The 20,182-nt window shown below is 28.1% G+C and overlaps 1 protein-coding gene across 1 annotated transcript; it reads left to right on the top strand.

The window, feature by feature from the left end:
- The first annotated feature begins 1,831 nt into the window (after positions 1 to 1,831).
- LOC113551417 (acyl-CoA Delta(11) desaturase-like) lies at positions 1,832 to 18,274 on the top strand. The gene is given in 7 exon segments (XM_026953652.1): positions 1,832 to 1,972; positions 16,005 to 16,251; positions 16,526 to 16,656; positions 16,760 to 16,965; positions 17,045 to 17,230; positions 17,307 to 17,409; positions 17,411 to 18,274. Coding segments are annotated over 6 exon segments (1,005 nt in total). The 5' UTR covers positions 1,832 to 1,972; positions 16,005 to 16,034; the 3' UTR covers positions 17,573 to 18,274.
- The last annotated feature ends 1,908 nt before the right edge of the window (positions 18,275 to 20,182 follow it).

Genomic DNA, 20,182 nt, shown 5'->3' on the forward strand with positions numbered 1-20,182 from the left:
TATAAGCAATACTATATTAATATTTTAAGTTCATAACGATTTATAATATATTCACACGGATATCGATATTATTATGGATAGGTATCTAAGTATCGTACACAATGATTGTAAGTTGTAATGAGTAGCGTAGGAAGACTCGTTAGCACCCCTGGCAATCTTAGAAAAAAGCGCCCTTTAACCAATTAAAAAAATTTACAAATATAGATACGCAATATACTGCGTTAATAACAATAATTAATGGAACACTGATGGAACAGTTTAAGATTTTCCTTATGCTATTTTCATATGTTCATCATTAAATTCACATGTAGTGTGTATAAATAATCAAAATCATACACATTTCAAAATATATAATGAAAAAAATTGTGGTTTTTGAAGGTAGTATAAAAATACTTCTTTCAACGCAAAATTTTGCAACCTTGGCGTAAGCACTCTTCGACATACCCCTGCAACGCCACTGGTTGTAACATAAAGTAATATTAATAAATTTATTGTGTTTAGTCGTGGCACAGAATAAATTAATGGTTGTGGGCTGTAGTAGTTGTTCAGTATTCAGTTGTTTGTTGCCGTTTCCCGCCACGAAACTTCAATCATGTCAGTTGTGACGTCATTATTCAGTCGCGGCTGACGATCGACCCGACAATCGTGATGTGGAGAAGACTGGTACGTCGTGAACACACGGCGAACAGTGTAGGCACCTAAACGGGTCCAAGGAGGTTAGATTGTTCACAGTCGTCTGGAATTTGATTAACGTGCCGCCGCCGCCGCTACTCGCCGGTCGAACAGCCGGCGTATCGTATGGCGAAAAGGGGCGGCTGTGCGTGCGAAGTACAAACGGCGTTAACGGATTATATATTGGCTTTTACAGGGTGGTCATATTGTGTGTCTCGCGCACGCGGCAATCGCCGGTTAAGTTTTTCAAACGACTAGTGAAACGAGGCTGCTCACCGAGCACACCCACAAAGCGCACCGATCAGAAAAGTTTGTTATGTTCAATATTTCTCTGGTAATTTGCCGTTATATTACGCAGTTTTTACTCGTCATCGGCTGCGTATAAATCGATACACTGCGACGGCCACGAACAAATTACACGGAAATTAAACGAATCTTATAAAACGACTGTTGCGCGTACCTATAGTTTTATCATTTTTAATATTATTACGAAATCGTTTAATCGTTTTCTATTAATATGCCGTGTAGTCGGTAGGTATATATTTCGCCGTATTACGTAAGCCGCAAGCAGTTTTAGCGGTATTAACATAGCTATACGAGTCACGAATACTCGATACATAATTAATACGTTAATCGCGGGCGGTGTATGTGACACGTTTGTGGTTGATCGCTTGGGTACTAATAGGAGCTAGAAGGTATCTTATCTGCGCGTTGAATTTGAACGAATATAATAAATCAAATAATTGAAGAACTATTGGGATTCATAGGAAATCTGTATAGATTACACCGAGCTAGTAATTCATAATGCGCTAGACAGATTAGTGGTTACGTTTCGATGTATAGTATACAATATTATCGAACGCGAGCCGATTACAAGTTGGTTGCCGGAATGTATTCGTCGTCACGGGAAATGACGCCGGTCTCGAACGCAATATTAGCAATAACAACAATGTTATACACGCAACAACCATGATATTATGCGACACCGACACGCAAAAAAATTTGTATTGTAATTTATACATTTTAAGTAGGCACCTACTTATAATATAATAATATAAATATTATGTAGCAGCGACTAGCGGTACAATAATTTCGTCAGAACACCGACGCGGCGACCGGTACACTAGCTTTACGCATCACCCTGTATGCGCGACTTGTACAGTGCGCCGCTAGAGTCGTCGCCGCCTTAAATAGTGAAAACCGGCAGGCACCGGGCCCAGTCAACCGAACGCGCACCACCACCGTGTACGTGTACACCGTACACACTCCGTGTGGATATCACATTAGATCTTATAATAAGGTAACTGTATTATTGTATATGAAAAACGTCATATCGTACTCGGATAAGTTAGTTTATTAATAAAAAATAAGGTTATATTTTCCTCTCGCGTGCTCGCGCAACGTCGAAGAATTCCATTTCAAGTGAGTACTGCCTATAATAATAGTATGCCTACATAATGTCATTTATATAATGTAAGAATTCGTAATACTGACGCCGTCCTAGCACAATGTCATTATTACATGCGCTACCACCGCGGCGGGCAGGTTTTTTCGTTATTATTATTTTCGTCCATTTCCATGCAACCGCGTCAAAAGCACATTTCGGCCGGAAGTCGGGTTCGGGTCCCGTCGCCGCCGCCGCCGCCGAGAAAACCGCTTAGCGCTTGCCCCTCGTGCACGCGAAAACGTCGTGAATCGATAGCAGCCCTTGCCGCCCCCGCCCCTTCACGCGCGCGCCCGCCCGCCCCTCCGACCATCGCGCGGGGTAGCGTTCTGATATTCACGAACGATACGCATTTCACGGCCGAAAACGACGACGGTATTGCAATTGCAAACGTCTTGCGGTCGTGGGGTCCTAGACGGTTAGGTTAGGCAGACCACCGCAATGCCGCCGTGTTAATGACGGGTGGAGGAGGTCCGTCGGTCGAGTCCGATCTCGCGCTGTCTTTCAACGGGTTTCGGCATCGAATTTGTTTTACACGCCCACGGCCCAACCACGCATGTCGTCGACGGTCCAACGCGAATTTATTTCGCGTAGAACACAATGGCATAACGATATTATTTTATTATGTACGCGCTCGTCTCTACGGGTTTTTTATTCCTCCGTCTCGCTCCCCTCCCGCCGCTCACGTCCAAATCTTTGTTTCCTGTGGCCGCCGTCACTACCACCACCCGTCCCCCCACAGCTGAGCCGCCGACGTTGTACCGCGTCGTCTAACTCTCCCGTGCCGGTGACCTCTGCGCGCCGATACAATATTTCTATCTATCGTCGTCGTCTCCGTACGCTATTGTCATGCGACCATAATAATTGTAGCGTACCGCTATGATGATGTTACACGTTTAAATCGGTCGGAACGGGTTTCGGCAGCCGTAACGTATTTAACGTATTTCCCCGCTCCCACCAACCACACGCCGACGAAGTGAGACCCGGACGATTTGCGTCCCGTTCGGACGTGCGGGATAATTCAACACGCGATGATCACGATGCGAAGATAGGTTATAATTTTTTATGATACAATCGAAATATCGTCGACGCGTTAATAGCAGCGGGTCCTAGCGGTTTTTTCCCGTCTTTACGCGTAATTTTGTTTTTTCTAGTATTTTTAATGTAATTTTATCGCATTATTTCCACTTTCAATCAATCCCCCCCCCCCGTTTTGCATTGCAACTGTACGAGAACGCACGCACGCACGCACGCATACCTTAGCCGACCACTACTATATAACGTGTAACGTGTGTGTGTGTGTGTGTGTGCGTGTGACCTTTAGGTTAGGTATTTTAGGTTGGTCAAACGCTGTCGGACACGGAAATGTGTTAATTGGCATACTGCGAAATGTAACTCAATACGCAACGGCACGGCCTTTGCACTGTGAAACCATGTTAATCTGATATACGGCCGGACTGGGGGCAATAATCAGTTGCCCTGTGGAATTGCCACAACTCTGTTGAATATAATTAAAACTCAACGTATAACAAAATCTTGGTTAAAACTTACAACAAGTTAGGCTTGACCTAATGATATTTCTCAACGACCGGTAATCGTTTACTTGATATGCTTTATTTTTATTAATTCACGAATAGTGCTTTTATTATTTGGTTTGAACATACGTCTAATTATAAAATTATGATACGATAAAACTTCGGTACATTTCGGTAAGTACCGGTCATGAATGAACTCTTAAATTACACGCGTTTAATATAATATAAATTTTATAATATTCAAAACGTTATGTATTTCAAATTTTCTATCACTGACCGGGAAATCATATTTTTCATGTTAGGTTTTAATAATTTAATATGGTTTATTTTATCAAATTTCTCAGACCGATAACTTTGGTACATTTACCAATATACCGTAATATGTCACATGATGGGTGTAATTTCGGTAGTGCAGTGATATTTTTTCTATTGTTTTAATGAGAATGGAAATTTTTCAATACCTATAATTTGGTAAAATAAAATCCACATAATATACATACGGGATTTCATACTAATTATAAATTTATAAGTATTAAACAAAAAAAAAGGATCTTGTAACAAAGATTAATTAAATAAAATATCTACTTTTATATTTATATATATTATTATATCTAATATCTAGCATTAAAATAATTATTGTTTCTTTTTTATATACATTTATGATTAGGTAGTATATGGTTTCGGGGTAAATGTTTAAAAACGTATTAACTATGTATTTATTATTAATATAATTTATTAAATCGAATTTGTGTAAATAGAAATATTATGAAGTTAATCTGTTACCGTGTAGTCTTTTTTATGTTATCCTCATTTTTTTTTAAATTAATTTCTTTATAGTAGTTACCTTATATTTCATAATTATACAGATAATAATTGTATTTATAAATTTAAAAATGTTCTCCCAACCTAAAATGTGTTCTATACTGGTACAAAATTACAAATGATACATTTTCATTACCACTACAATAATGAGAAATGCCTTACTGTAATTAAAATTATCTCTTAAAGCAAATCCGTAACTTATTAGTTATTTCTGAAGCGATTAAGTGGCAATAGGTGTATTTGAGAAGCTTATAATTTTAATTTTTTAAATTAATTATAAATGTATTGTTTACTGTAATTAAAACGTTGTCACACTTAGGATAATATAATATCGAAATTCTATGTTGGATTATCCACCTCCTGGATAGATCACTCTTAATGGGATATATAGTATAATAAACGAGATAATATACTTTTTGCTTAATGATGAATAATGTATTATACAAGAATAATGAAAATTAATTTGTTAATTTCATATTCATATTGTTATAAATTGCAATAGTGCATTATTACTTATCGTGCATAAAAATATAAAATTAAAGAATTGATGTGTTAGAGATTTAATTTTTTTATTTATGAGGATCCTATTGAAGTATTGAATAATAATAACGTGTTATTGTATATATTATAGGTCATAATTTGTGTTATATTTCTGGTCATTATAAGTATCTTATATTCAAGGAAAGAAAAAAAATCGATTGAACCTTTTTAAGTTTTATTTTAAAAATGTATAACTAGCGAAATAAATAATGGTCTTAGTACAAATTCTTTTGAATTAGTAATAGATAACTATAAGAGTACACATTATATATATTTTTAGATATATTATTTTAATCTGGATTTTGAGCGAAACGTAGAAAGTCATTAGCTTTACACTAATGTGTTGTAGGTTACAGACGCATCCTAGTAAAATTAAGTTGTGGCATATAATATTATATTCTCAGAGGTCATATTTGTTTTTAGAATTTCCTAGTAATTTTTAATAAATAATAATAATAAATTAAAGAATTTAAAATAAAATAATATGTAAAATATATAAAACAAATTGTAGGTATATACTTTAGACATGTAGATATTAGGTAGTATATTTTCAGTTTTAAATTTGATTTTTTTTAATAAATAAAACCCGAAAAAAGTATGTATTTTTCTTATTTTATGATAATAACATGGTTACACTTTGAAAAACATCGTGGCTCATGGATCATTCTCAATTAATATTTTGAAAAATTTCTAAATTACATTATTACTATTACAAAAAAAATCGTTTAACTTAGTTTAAAACTTGTCGTAACTTGCATTATTTTTTTTAATAATTTGTTTTATAACTATCAATATACTACTAATAAATAATACAATAACTAATCAATAGCTTCCTTGTTCTATCGACTATCGATGTTTTTTAAATGAATAAATTTATTTAATTTTTCGCTATTTATTTATTATAACGTATTTTATTTTTACATGATGTTGTAATAAAACTCTGGTTTGTGATGCATATTATGTGAATTAGAAATCAATTTGTTACTAGAAATAAAATGATTAATATAGTTATTGTTCTTCTTTATCAGTTTTATACGGTTTTTGTAATCAATATTCCATATATAAAATAAATTACAAAATAATGAATAACTAATATTGTTTATTTAGCGATAAAGATATTACATTTAAAAATTAATTAATAAATAAGTATCAAATATATATTATATCATTTTATATTTACGTTATAAATACTGTTGTAACTTCAGGCGATTTGCGAATTTTATTAAATTTTAATTAAATGTGCGAACAATTTTGTTTAAATTACTTAATAATGTAGGTATACTTATAATGTTATAAAGAATTCTATATTATAAATTCCTCATTATATAATTTATATTTTAGAATCGTTTTTATGTGTTGTTATTGCTATATTGTCATTTATATTACAAATGCATTTTAATTATTGCATTAACTGTTTGCGTAGGTATGTACATATTATTTGTTGTAGCTAAATTTATGTGCAAAGTGTTAAGCACTTCATAGTTATGTTCTTTTTTAAGCATGTTTACTTTTATGTAGTGAGCAGTGATTTATAATATTACTAAAAAATAATCAGTACGATAGTACCTATAACTATGTAAATAATTTAATAGTATATGTATAGGTGTTTTAATATATGATAGTTTATTATTATATGTGTGCAAAGTTTAGGTCGTTAATTTTAAATGGCGTTTGAGCTGTCATTGTTTGTTTTATATACAATCTAAACCATCATAAAAATTGATATTTGTTATAATTATTTAATATTTAAAAATTGATTATGAAATTTACATAATGATAGATATAGCATTTATGAACCTATATTTTCAATATAATCATTCTAATTTATTGATTTATGAACGATTTATTCACAACATATTTATTTAAAAACAAGATGTTTAAATCTTAAACCTTTTAAGAGGACGTAGAACCCGCATGTGTTATCTCCGTCTTTACATGTGCGACATAGCAAATTTTCGTTCACCAGTTTCAATATTGTGCTGTTAGTTTTGATATTAGAGTAAACTGACCTATTATAAAATTTAAAGGCAAGATAATTATCCAGGTCCCCACGTAGCCTTTTATTGATATTATTTTTAAGCAAGATGATATTTTTGAAATTTTACATTTTAAAATGATCATAACTTACTTAAAAATAATAATATCATAAAAAGGCAACGCGGGGTCCTGGATAATTATCTTGCCTTTAAATTTTATAATAGGTCAGTTTACTCTAATATCAAAACTAACAGCACAATATTGAAACTGGTGAACGAAAATTTGCTATTTCGCACATGTATAAGACGGAGACAACACTTGCGGGTTCTACGTCCTCTTAATTATGTACATAATTATATTCACTCAAATAATAAAAAAAATAAAATACAAGATTAAATCTGTAAAACTTCTTAAAACTCAGAATTTTAACAAATAATTCCCATAATATTATTTTTATTGAGTATCTCAATCTTTATTCCAACAATTTTATCCACGGTATTATCATGAAAGTACAAAACCGTTAATATAAACAACAAAACATATTATATTATATAATATTAAGGTTTTTCTTGAATATTTATATAATATATAAATACATATATAGTATAATATAATATACTTCTGTATTATTTATAAACAATTAATTATTTAATAAGACGTACACTGATTAATATATTATGGCGCTGTAAAATATTCTTGCAATATCTTCAGTAGCTGAACACGACATAAGGTTGTCGTCTTGGGTCAATAATCAAAGACTAACAAGAAGTGGATGGTGACGTTCTACCTGAATTATTCGTAAATTCGTGTTTACTCCCCTTGTTATACCTTTCTAGAGTTTCTACCACACAAATTAATAATACTACGTATAATGTATATATTTTACATTTTTATGAATATTTCTCCATGCATTTCATATTATATATTATTTATATTAGCTAGATTATGATTGAAAAATCCAATATCCTTTACCACATTGCTTTAAATTAAATACTAAAACATCATGAGAATCCTATGTATAACTTAATTAATATATAATATATTCAATAACAGTTATATTTTATTTATTGATTATAAAGGTCATTATTAAGTTTGTAAGTTAATAATTAATCAATATTAATGTTTGATTTGTAAAATGTAATTTTCTTTCTATTTAATGCAATCCTGTACAATACTTTTAATACCATTCTGAATTAAATAAATTCATAATTATTTTATTAAATAAACTATTTGAGGTGAGACAGTCTAATGAAAATTAATTGTCGACAACGTTTAGAATTTAAGATGGCACAAAGGCATTGAAAGCCGCTGAAACCTAAAAAAAGAAAAATGATCAATATATTGAATAGCGGAGATTAGCACTTAGTTGATCTTTTAAATTCTTAACGAGCTTAAATTTAACCTATTATATAAGTAGGTTAGATTGTTTGTCATTTTGAATCGTCTTATTAGATTAATACATAAAATATATTGTTATGTATTTATGATTAATTATTAAATGTTATTAAAGATAATTGGATGTCGATTACCGCCCAGAAATAAATAATTTACTCAATTACCTACCATAATCTAATTAAATAAAAACAATAAAGGATATTTTAATATCAATAACCTATGAATGTTTTATTTAATTCAGTTTAATGTTCATTTTACTTTATTTTTGCGCGTGATAATTAATAGTTAAAATCCATATTTTTGTCCTGATAATATAATGTTAATAAATAATAATCTACGTAAAACTTGTTATTTATTCATTCTTGGTATTTTCTTTCAAGTTGATAAGCTTCTTTTATATTAATAAGCTATTATGATCGAGCAAATATCGTAGATGTAAAAAATAGTACTCACATTTTTTGTATGTTTATTGAATTTTATTAAAATATCTATATTAAATAACTAATTGATATTTATACTAATATATATTAATGCTCAGTCAGTAAATAATTTAAGTAAGTATAAAAATTATAGCTTCGTTAAGTTTGTTACATTTGTATGTATTCACTTTGAGTGAATATGAATATAATTTTTATTAACATCCAAGGTCTAAGTCAGGTTTTGAAGTAGATTATTTAATGGTTGCAAATTCATCATAAAAAATGTTTTAGTATAATATTACTGTCTTTTAGAAATTAAATTTTAAAAGCTGAAGTACATGTGCATAATGAAGTGTAGTTAGAAGTTATGTAGTTTTAATTTGTATCTATCAAAGTATCTATGCAAAAATATACATGTTTGAACAATAACATAATTTAATTATTCATACTTAATATCATATATCGTGTAAAAATAATTTCCGTACTTACGGTACGTATTAATTATGTACCTACTGTGTATATTTTTTATTGTTTTAAACAAATGATATTTTTAAATTTTAATAGTTACGTGTATCGTTTTAATTCTTTAGTTGTATCGTTGTTAAGTTATTTTAATTTGGTACAATTTCAGGGTCATATTTTTTTGGTGTCTGTTTCTTGGTAGGATGTTCATAAATAATATATAATTTATTAAAATAGTGCATCAGCGAAATTTTTTTTTTTACGCATATAGAATGTAGTAAAAACCTCTCCGTATTTAACTTCTTGTGATAACGTGATTGACATTTAGGTATCATTATATTTACTATAACAATAATAAAAAATAATTTAATTGTGATTTCTTAAAATCGTTTTAGTATTTTGATACTTGAAAGTTATTACTTATTATTATTTATTTTACCTAACCTGACTTTTTTAAATATTAATTATTTGAATGTTAAGTTTGTTAACGCATCATAATATTATACTTGTATATTTATCCATTATCATAATACATACGAATTTATCTATAGTTTTATATGATTTTAAATTAAAGTTTATACTATAGTATTTTGTGTACTTTAAGTGAATACAATATTTTCACATATTTAATCAAAACGATGCATGTATTTAAAATATTGATAATGTATTGAAAACATGAACATTTTATGAAATTATGACTATGACTATATAGTAGTGACACTTAAAGTTTTAACCTTAACTGGTTGTATTTATTTTTAAAACTGTTGTTGCAATCATGGCGATTTAACTATAGTTATTCTTAAAATATCATATGCATATACATATATTCATTACTTTACAAGTTAATTAGTTTTTTTTATACCTATAATTTAAAATTTTGTTTTATATGTGTTATTTTTATTATTAACAATTGCTTAGTTATTTTAAATATTTTAATCGTTTTAATGTTTAAATACGATTTTTGCTACATTATCAACTAGAATTTATTTATTATGTAATTCGTACGTTGATATAATTATAAAACCAACACGTGACTAGACCTAATTTTAATTAATATTATTAAACAAATTTTTATGTTATGCATTTATGATAAACATAACGTCAAAGTTTCATAGCGATGACTAGATAAAATAAATTTGTTTAACGGTTTAGGTTTTGATTATTGGTTATATATTTATCATTTTGTTTGTATTGAATATTGTTACATGAGTCCCTGCTGTCTTCCTTCATTTACCTGTCAAGGACATAGGAATGTTACTTGCCTTTGACATCGTGGTTGGTATTTTTAGACTAATCTCTGGACTACATTCAAATAGCAAAATAGCCAATGTTCAATAGCTATCCGTACATTTTTATCATATAGGACAGTAACATTCTCTAAAATAATTAACAATACATTATTATTTTTTACACGGCAAATGAGATTGCCCATTTAAAATATTGTTCAAGTTTCACACCCAATATCAAAAATTCTTCAAATAGTTCTACTCAATAATATATTTTTTCAATATTAGTCAATACAATTATGTTTGGTTTTTTATTCTATTTGATTATTAGGTAATTATATTATATTACTGGCATTTTTGTACTGAAAATTAGTTATACAGAATTATTTACCGATTGTAAAGAATGATAATAATTAAAGTTCCGAGGAAAAAATTTAACAGTGGAAATTATATAATAATATTACATAGAATTCTATTTCAATTGAGATATTTTGTATGTGAGTATTTGTTTTTTTCATATCAATTCGAAATAAAATATAAAACTTATTTTTGGTTTAAAGATTTTAATTCTTGGGTACAAGTAGCTAAATCTATTATTTTAAGTTCAAACACAGTTTTGAACCTTCTGTTCAAATTGCATGAATTAGGTCCAATAAATGTCCAACTAATGTTGGTTTAATATGATTTATACCTAAAATGTATATATAGGTACAATATTTATGTATTAACTATTAACTTCACTTAAGCTTAAATTGGGACTTACAATGTCTGTCAACCTAATTTTTAATATGCGTGTTTCATATTTCATAATATTTTAAATATATTTTTTGTGCGTGAATCATACTAAATAATAATGTATAGCTAGATTTTTTTGCTGGGTATTATTATGAATTCAATCATTTTATGAATGAAAAATTACACACATTTTCATCATGATGTTATATTCTATACACAAATTTAACAAGATTATTAGTGAATAAATATACTCGAAAAAAAAATTGACAACAAAATGTCGACGTTTTTATAAGTAGGTAGACGTTTATTGGTGTTACCTACCTTTATACGAAAAAAAAAATAAAAACATGATACAAATATTAATTTTATTATTTAAAATGTTACAGTTATTATTATGTATTAGTATTAGTGTATTACTAATTTAAGTTTTAGTAATTAGTAAATATTATTGAATGTATTAAAATAATACTGCCATGAAACATTTTATTTAAATGTAAATTTAGTGCTATTTAAATACATAACTATTTTTTTTATTAAATTTTTAGATTTTATCGTCATGCATGTAGAATTAAAGTGAATATCAATAAAATAAATTTAAATTTAAATATAATTTTAAAAATTATGATTGCGCCAAGAAGTTGTGATTGATAATTATAAGCTGATTAGATAGAATTCCAAAATAGAAATTTTTTTTTTCGTTATTACATAAAAATGTAGATCGTGTAAGAGAAAGTGGTTTATAATATAATTTTTAATTCTAATGCAAATACAATTAGTTTTATTTTCTGTTATGCTACAAATATACTTCTGTACTAAAAATTCAAATAGTCTACTAGTCATCAAAATTGCTTCATAAAAACTATGATATATATATATAATTATTTAAATTTTTTTATATAAGGTTACATAAATATAACATATTATTTTAGAGATCGCTCTTAATTATGTGCATGCCTTAGAAATAAAAAAATGTTCTGAATTTACTGAAAATAAAACCATCTGAACACATTTAAATGGATCACTCAGTGTGTTGTGCCATTGATATGATTGTGCGTTGTTGCGTGGATAAGTTACCATTTATGAGACAATAAATGGCGATGAACGTCTAGCTAAAGGAAGCACGTAGATACATAAGTTTGTAACTACCATGATATAACAAACTTGTTTGAATGGTTGTTCTATGGCAATGATTAAAAAATCGGACACGTATTTACGGCATACGTAGAGGTTATATAGGTTCGATAGCTGGTCATCGCCACCCGTTATTTACCCGTTATTTGTATTTTTTACATACAGTATGTGCTCATGTGATGTAATGTGTATAAACTGGTTTTATTTTTTTATCATTTTATCTTCTATTAAAAGCTTCTGATATCATAGGTCGTTGGCCATAACATCCATTGTTGTACGTATTTTATAGGTAGTATAATGCGTACTTGTATTTTATCTTGTGTATACCGACCTACACGTATAATAATTAATAACATTAAGTTTCAAAAATATGCTTTTTTTGATAATAATTTCATAGAATATATTGTATAATGTATATCATTGCGTTAGCTGATTGCATTTTGTTTAGATTCCTGGAATTTACTATATCTATTGAGAATGTATTCTTCAGATTGTTTATAATAAAGTATATATATAGTTTCTTAAATCATATTGTTTGGCAGTTGCAATTTTCAACTATTAGAGGTTGTTGTTGAGTGAAAAGGAATGTGTCGACTTTTCATATCATGGTGTTCGTTTTTGTTATTGGTCATGTATTACTTCGGTATCTTTAACTTGTTCCTTGACTTGTTTATGTTTACAGTAGTAATATAGGCATCATATTTAACTACTATTTACCATTACTATACTACTGTGCTTAACAAATTTCATTAACGGCCTATTAGTTTTTTTAGAATTTGACCGCATTATTCTTATAAGGTATGACTGATTTATTATTTATATAATACATTTTATAGTGATTATGTTTGTATTTGAGAATTGTTTTATAGCTGAATTGTTAATAATTATGTATTGGAATTTTTGTTTTCGAAACAATTAAAATTTGTTTTTTGTAATTTTATTTGTTTGTTGATTGAAATTTTTTGTAAAACAATCTTGTAGTGTAACTTCAAGAAAAAAGTTCCTAATCCCAAATTGATTTATGTGATTAATTTTTGCTGTAATATAAATATCGATTAATATTCACATTAAAAGATTTAAGTGCAATTCGACTTTGTGATATATTAATAAATTCTTATTCAAATCACATGCATAAAATCGAGGTGTTAATTAGTTGGTGGACAAGAATCTATTAATTATTAACTTATATAACAAGGACACTTTTTTCTCTAAAAAAAAAACACGATGCAACATTTTAATTTTAATAAAAATCTGATTTGTGATAGGTATATTTGTATAAAAAAGTTAATTACTCATAAAATATTTATGTTCATTGCAGATTCGTGAAGTGTTAGAAAAGATTGATAAATATAATAATAATAATTAATGACATGAATTGTCTATTCGTATTGTAATAAAATTAAATATTTTTGTTATGTGATAACTGATTATTAATTAGTAATATTTTTATTGATAGCGATTATTTGTGTTATAATAATACGTACGTACTTGGAACTTAGTTGAAGCGTAACTTTGAAAATATTGAACGCCTTAAAAGTACAGTACTAAGTACAAACAAATAAGTATAATAGAAAACATAATATAAGAAAATATGTATTTAGCTTCTATTAAAAGTAAACGTACTGCATAAATATATAAGCAATTGAACAATATATATATATACACACACATACAATTAGGATAATAGGATCAAATCTTGTATAATTTATAGGAATAATATACGCAATATTGCAATAATCACATATTTAACTTCTTGGGAAATGCTGTTTCTATAGCTCTGCTGCTTGTTTCGTTTTGGACTTCTTAAATTAATTCAAATATTTTAGATTTCTTCCAAGTTATGAATATTTTTTTACTTTATGTTCAGGTGAGGTAGATAGTGGTTTGAGAGTAATATTCATAGTTTTATGATCATCTAGTTTCATGTTGGATTTATATTTTATTTCAGTTTCATTTTTTTGTTTTTATTGTATTAATGATTTAATTTTCCTGGATGGTTTATCTCTACCACATATGTAATTTGGACTTTTTGGTGTAATATTATACTGTGGTCGTAGGTCGTTTGATAAAATGAAACATTTTATTGATGCTCTGATGATTTTACGCGTTATATCGAGCTATATTAAGCTATATCGAAACGCGTGATAATTAGGCGGTTTGAAAATATACACGTGTTTGTTCATTGGCGGATAAACTCATCTTACTGGTTTATTTTTTCTGATTTTATTTCATTCATGTAACAAGAGGTTTTAAATTTTAGCAATAATGAGAACATTTTATGTTATTCGAGAAAAATGAGATCTAGCTAATTTCTTATGAGAATATAAAAGCTGTTTTAGTCGATTTGGCTATATATTAAATAATATCGTTATGATAAAATACAATTCTAAAATGTTTAACTAATAAACATATTGTATGCACACTTAAGTGCATTTAACTAGTAGGTTCTATTTCTATCTATGCTTCTGAGGATAGAACAGTTAGATTTCAGCAGGTAGCACATAATATTATATTGCTGAACGACAGTATATGGCAGACACATTAACATCCGATATATTTATTAAAAGAATATTGCATTCAATTTGTATATTGATTAATCTATCTATCTATATATTTTGCATTGTGTGCATTTTTAAAGTATAAATTCTCGCTTATTTTCTACAAATATTTTTCATTGTAAATTCATAATCTCTAATTCAATAAATCTTTTTTACTATGTAAAATGGAATCATACTAAAACTTAAATTAAGTAATTGCATTTTAAATTTATATTTATGAACATATTATGGTTATTTGATACTAATAAAAATAAAGAAACATTCATAAAAAAATAACGTATTATTCAAAATATGTTATATTTAGTATTTATAACAGGCATTTTGTTTAATGATTAATCTTTTATTTCTAGACAAACAACAATTTTTCAAACTATTTTATTATTATTGTATTTTAAACAATTAATGTCTATGCAATTTATTGAATACATCATTTAACTGCACATTCTATAATATAATAGATTCATAAACATTTTTTATAATAAAATGAACTCTATTGAACTATTACTAAAACGACCCTGAAAATTGAAATCCAGAACATTTGGTGTCTATGATTTAGTATAACATTTTGCTTTGTCCGTGTGACATTCGCGCTTTAGCGTGAAATAACAAACTGTTGATTACAAGACAAAGATAAATTCAAATTTTTATTCATAGTACCTATTATTATGTTAAAACAGTTTTTTTCTTGACTACTTTTATTCAGTTATATATATATAATTTCTAGTGTAAAAAAGTGACTGCTCTCATTGTTATTTACAAAATAATTAGTACTACAACAAAAATAATAACACAAATTATTATCATTCCAGTTAAAAAACCCTATTAACATCCATTACAAATAAATTTTCACTATTTGATTAAAATAAATTCGTAAGACTAGGATGTAGTATATAACCATGTATCTACTTATAAGAACTATGAATTCATGTTTACGTAATTAATTATGCCGTATGTGAGTTATAAAAATAGCACCTAATATATTGGATATATAGTATTATGTTACATTTACAAAGTTTACATAATATTTTTATGGAAAGATATTAGTTTTATAATTGTTGTAATATTTTTTATATTTTTTAATTTTTTAGGTCCTATATTGAATCTCATACATTATTAAAATGGGAGTACAAATGAGAACTAAGACCGAAGAGACGGCTGAGCCTCTGATCGAAAATAACAACAAGGAAAGCGTAGAAGAACCCCTGAAGCCACAACCTCCACAAAAACGTGAAATATTGTGGGCCACAGCTATATATTTAACCACTTGGCACGTGTTAGCTGTTATCTGTACGATACTTTACTGGAAGAATGTCAAAATGGCTACCATATTATGGAGTAAGTGCAATATTATGATGATATTTTTTTTTTATATATATATATATATATAGTTTACTATAATTTAGTTAATGTCTTAATATTGACCACCACGTCTAATCTAAAAACATAGAATCAGGTAGGATACAAGTAAGATAGATTCTGTGGTATCGTTTATTTCCATATGTAACTAATATTTCCTTAATACTTTGAAAAAAAATTATTACAATTTTTTTTTTTTGTTAATATTATTCTTAAATAATTTTTTTATTATTATTATTATTATTATTATTAGGTCTCCTTGTTGGATTCATTGGACAATTTGGCGTAACAGCTGGTGTGCACAGATTTTACACTCATAGATCGTACAAAGCCAAGGTTCCTTTGCAAATCATCCTTCTGGCTTGCTATTCAGTTGCAGGACAGGTATTTAAATAATATATTAATTATAAACAATATATATATATATACATATGTACATATATATATACGTATTCTATGTCATTATACTATTTTATTTGTATTATAGTACAGAGTAACAGATTGGGTTCATGACCACAGATTGCATCATAAATTTAGTGACACCGATGGTGATCCCCATAATGCTAACCGAGGATTGTTCTTCTCTCATATTGGTTGGTTGATGCAACGTGGACACCCAGAAGTATTCCGTCGTAGCAAAACCATTGATATGACTGATATAAATAATGATCCCTTAGTGCAGTTTCATACAAAGTACATTTTAAATTTTAAATTTTTTAAGACAAATAGATTACTTTTCTATTCTTATTCTTATTTTTTTTTTTTTTTGTAGATATTATTGGTTTTTCAAAATTACCTTTTGTTTTGTATTGCCTGTACTTGTACCAATATTTTGTTGGAATGAAAGCTGGATGGAAGCAATTGGAATTAGTGGAGTATTGCGATTTGTGATTTTCACCAATATGACATTTTCAATCAATAGCTTGGCTCACTTTTGGGGAACAAAACCATATGACACGTAATTGACTTATTTATCTCTTGTATTTTTGTATTGTTTTTAATATTTTTCTTTTATATTAAAATGTATTTTATAGGCGCATAAGACCTGTACAGAACATGGCTTTGGCTATATTAACTACTGGTGAAGGCTGGCATAATTATCACCACGCATTCCCATGGGACTATAGAGCAGAGGAATACTGGTGGAAACATGACTAATCCAACTACTATTTTGTTGGATATGTTTGCCAAAATTGGATGGGCTTATGACTGCAAGACACCATCAGCAGATCTCGTCAGACAAGTGGCTAACAAGCACGGTGATGGAAGTTGGAGTGAAGTACCAGCTGAATGCAAATAGATTATTATCAACACTAATGCATTTTTCTAAATAATTATATAAGACTTCATAAACTTTTAAATGCCTTCATAGAATGTTATTTAATATCTAAAATTATGAAGACTAGAATACATTTATGTTGTACACCTGAAATGATAATAACTGCAATGGCATTCAGTATTTCGATAGTTTTTGGTTTTACTTTAAATTTTGGTGTAATTTTATAGATTTTTTTTTTTGTGAATATTTAGAAATACGATTGGGTAACAACATATTAGTATAACTTGAGTACTTGACACATATTTATGTATACATACACATACTACTAGTGTATATAGTACAGTCAATTTTGGCTACATTTCTGTTACGTCGTGCACATAAAAAAAAAACAGATTATTAACCATTATAATTAAATTTTAAAATATTTTAATAAATATGTATACGGTGGTCATTGAAACAAAATAGCATATTGTGCTAATAATGCTCAAATATTAGTACCCAATCGTGTTATATTGTCCAAAACTTAGATAAGTATTGAATAAAATGATTTATTATAAACATTTGGTAAATCGGTTGCAGCTGTCTAATGATGGATTAATTCCTAATGAGCTTATGAATTCAAAATTAAGTAATATTACAATGAATAGAAGCGCGTGTATATGTATGGATGAAAGGTGTAGATGTGATAATGTAATGTCTAAAGATACATGGAAATTTATGAGAGTTCACTTTTTTTTCATTAAAATGTTCAGGTTACCATCATATGATGATTGCTTATTTTAGATATATCATTATTGATTGGTTTCGTGCCATTTGCACAGAATGACAAATACATGTTTGGAAAATAGACATAGCTAGAGGATTATTCTATTATAATATAATATATTTTAGTCCTACTCAATAATCTATATTTTGGTATATGGTGTATATATACACACATACGTACCGATTACCATAATTGCTATCACATTAATACATGCACATACATGTACACATGATGATGTTAGGTCCTTAATAAGTGTAGGTGTAGGAAATTTTATTTGTGATTTCTATTATTTTCTCATGGTTATGAATATTATTAATAGTATTAGAAGTAAAATGAAGAACTGAAAACAAAACTATTTAAAATAATAACAGTATAAATAAACACATTGTTTAATAATGAACAAGTGCTGGTACAAATATATTTAATATAATATAATATAACAGTTTTCAATCGATACTATACTGGTCTAGTGACTTTTTAATGTAATCTAATTATATAATAAACAAAGGGCTGATAGATTTAATTTTTATTAAAGAATGAGATATATGATGTTTTAAGTAAGAAACACTTTTTAGTTGTCTAATATTCTGCTATACATTTTAAACTACAATAGAACATTAAATTTAAATAAATTGGTTAGCATGACCAATGTTGTTATACTGTTCTCAAATTATAATAAAATCAAATTTTTTATTATTTTATGAATGGTTGGAAATGTGGACCATAAAATCACCATTTGGTATTCTATTTGGTTCTTAATATTTTTGTAAGTCGTAAACATTGGCCAAAAATGCGATTGCTCTAACCCTTTTCTTATTGGAATTGTACATAAAGTCATATTATTAAAGTTTTAATACATTTTAATATTTTATTGACATTGGCATGATATTTTTTAGTATCATAATTAAAGTGAAGTGGAATTAAGTGATTCAATCGATACTAAAGTAAATACTATTAAATAAAAATGTAGTTTGAGCTTCATTGATTGTATAGTTGAATTAAATAGTCAATTTAGTAGTTAAAATGTTTTGTTGAGAGTTTAGTGTAAACATATTTGATCTTATAATCTTATGCTATCATCAGTTTTAGTCTGTAATACTAAGCTCTAAAACTATAGACCACCTAACCTACAAGTACAAGGTGGGAATTTGCACCTACCTAAAAAGTTCAAAACGTGCAATTTATTTTGATATTTATTTACTTAATAAAAATATTAGTGTTAACATTAAAAATGTGTTTTACATTTCGTTTGTTTTTGTTTTGAAAAACTCAATCAGGTCGATAAATAAGTTATTGAAAAATTATCTCTTACCTGCTTGAAGTGACCTTGTGAAAAAAAAAAATTACATTAATATGAAAACAAGTTAAATAATTTGCTGTAAAAACGTTTAATGCAAGCCTCCCCTCCCCCTCGCCTATTAAGTGCATCAGACTGGCAGTTCGTTATTTATAACGCGTACAACTGTTATTTGTCGAACGACTTAGTTATTCGTATTTGTAAATATTTTTTTGAGTATACCTACTTGTTTATTGGAATAAAATCTAAACATTCAGTCAAAAGAATGTAATAAACTAATAAAAATGTTATAAACATCGGCTAAAGCCAATAAGGTAAAAAGATCACTTGAGTACTATGAATAAACAATAGCTTGATTAGGCTATCAGTAGATAGGTACATTTCATTAGTATATACCAGTTATTGATTCGTAGGCACGCCGACGCCGTTTAAAGAGTATACTATAGTAATTGATGGCGCAACACGTACTTGTGTCAAGTTACAATTATTCGCTGGACGAAAGCAAAACGATAGTGAAAATAGTTTATTTTCTTTGAAGTGCTTCGTGCAAACGGCAACAGATTGTCAT

The sequence above is a fragment of the Rhopalosiphum maidis genome, chromosome 2 (genome assembly GCF_003676215.2).
Source record: "Rhopalosiphum maidis isolate BTI-1 chromosome 2, ASM367621v3, whole genome shotgun sequence".
Classification (NCBI taxonomy): domain Eukaryota; kingdom Metazoa; phylum Arthropoda; class Insecta; order Hemiptera; family Aphididae; genus Rhopalosiphum; species Rhopalosiphum maidis.